The sequence below is a fragment of the Impatiens glandulifera genome, chromosome 6 (genome assembly GCF_907164915.1).
Source record: "Impatiens glandulifera chromosome 6, dImpGla2.1, whole genome shotgun sequence".
Classification (NCBI taxonomy): domain Eukaryota; kingdom Viridiplantae; phylum Streptophyta; class Magnoliopsida; order Ericales; family Balsaminaceae; genus Impatiens; species Impatiens glandulifera.
Window position 1 is genome coordinate 20,536,671 of NC_061867.1, and position 2,008 is coordinate 20,538,678.

Here is a 2,008-nt window from a genome sequence, read left to right on the forward strand (position 1 = left end):
TACATTATAATGGTGCATTCAAGTTAAGTCAGGTAAAAAAAATTCCAAATAGCATCATGACCTACAAGATTCATTTCTAACTTTGGAAACTGGATTTATAGTAGTATTTGGGAATTAAGTAGTACGCACCCGTAGACTTGGTCATCCACAAATCCATTCTCACGCAATAAATATACACCATCTAAACATTTTTCGCAAGTTAAAACTGCCACAAGTTAATTCATTTCATTTGTTATTGACCATACTCGTCTAATCTGACTATTTTTGGTAAAAGAATATTAGCAATAAGACACATCATTGAACAAATCTACACCATGATTCAAACAAATTTCCAAACTCCCATTCGACAATGCTAAAGAGTACTTCTCCGCCACTCTTAGCACATTCCTTATCTCTTAAGCCATTTGTAACAACCATAATCTTGACTTAACAATTGCTTTTTGAAAAGGAGTTAGGTTGTGCACTATGCATTTTTGTAACAAATGGTCATTTTGTAAAGGTAGTGGAACAAACAAAAGAAAGAACACAAAGTTAAAAAGAGACAAAGCCAACGTGAAAGAAAAGGCAAAATTCAAAAACAAGGATAATGCATGTCAGTTTTAGCATTCCACATTTTTCATAAAAAAGGGCAAGTTATTTAAAGATACAATAAATAATACCTCAATCAAGCTAGTTGGCAAGGGTTTCCCTTCTTCTTTCATCTTTTCAATTTTCCTTTGTGCTTCCTTAGCCCATGTAAATTTGGCTAATGTATTCTCCACCTCAACTATAGTACAATTACAGCGTTTTGCCGCTTCTTGCTTTTGAGTAGGTAGAATATTCTGCAATTAGGAAGCAGGGTATTATTGAATAAAAATGTAAAATAAATTGTCCTGAGTTAAGTAAATCATGGGCAATTAATTTTCCATAATGAATTGATAACACATGTTCATCCTTGAGTCAGCAACCTAATATACAAGTGTTAGAAATAAAGCAGCAGGTAAAGAAAGAAAGAAGAATAAGAAGCAGAACAAGACATTATAAAAATTATCATATAACTGCAGGCATATTTGACCATTTGAGGGAATGGTTGCTGATATGAAGCTTTTCAGAATAATCCTCACATTTGCTTACTATCCGAAATTGAGAAACATGGTACATAAAAGTTTATGAAAGCATTTCAATTCCACCCATAAAACATTGAAGAAAGGCCAGAGAGAGTGAGAGAACAAGAAACCTCTCCAGTTGGGTCAAAACCTCCAAGGAATCGAATAATGGCCTCCTGCTTTTCGAATGCATCAGCAAAAGTAGCTGCACTGCTTCTCCCAACTATGTAATTCTTGAAAGAACCAACCTTTCTTGCTTTGCTCAATTCCTCAGCAAAGCCTGCACAGACAACAGGGAAGAAAACAATCTCCAACTTATACAAATGTACATATAGAAGAAATCCTCAATTTTGTTTAATGCAAATGTAAGAACATACGTAGGAGAGTGAATGATTCATGTGATGTGGTCTGTGAAGAATCTGTGTCCTTTTGACCGGTGAAGACCCCTTTAATCGTGTTCATCCACGAGTTGTCGAGATGGGCGGTGGAGGAGATCCAACGATCCCGTGACTGTAAATGGTGGCCATTACGGCGAAGCAAGGAGAAGATAAATCGGTGAGTGGGCATGTTTTAAAGTAAAACAAATATGCATCCAAATGCAGCGACTGTTTACGAAACGAAGGAGGAAGAGTGATTTTGTTCGAGGTTTTCGGAAGACTTGCAAAGGAAAGGGTTCTGAAGAATGGGAAGCCAAACGCTAAGGAAAAAAAAAGAAGCAAAATGTTAAACCCTAATTACAGATAAACCAGATTTAGGGTTCACCCTATGTTGCTGATCCACACTTAATCAATTAATCTAAATAAAACACTTAAAAAAATATATATATATAATACATTTTTTTTTTATATTTTGACTATAAAATATTATATACACAATCAATTCACTTAGATAAAAAATGGCCCACGATTGGGCTACCCTAAGGA

The 2,008-nt window shown here is 35.1% G+C and overlaps 1 protein-coding gene across 1 annotated transcript; it reads right to left on the bottom strand.

The window, feature by feature from the left end:
* Window positions 1–572: 572 nt before the first annotated feature.
* Window positions 573–1,709, bottom strand: LOC124942589. Its single transcript, XM_047483120.1, has 3 exons — window positions 1,463–1,709; window positions 1,217–1,365; window positions 573–821 (listed from the first exon to the last, which is right to left on the bottom strand). Exons 1-3 carry the CDS (start codon window positions 1,650–1,652, stop codon window positions 600–602), a joined length of 561 nt encoding a protein of 186 aa, XP_047339076.1. The 5' UTR covers window positions 1,653–1,709; the 3' UTR covers window positions 573–599.
* Window positions 1,710–2,008: the final 299 nt, after the last annotated feature.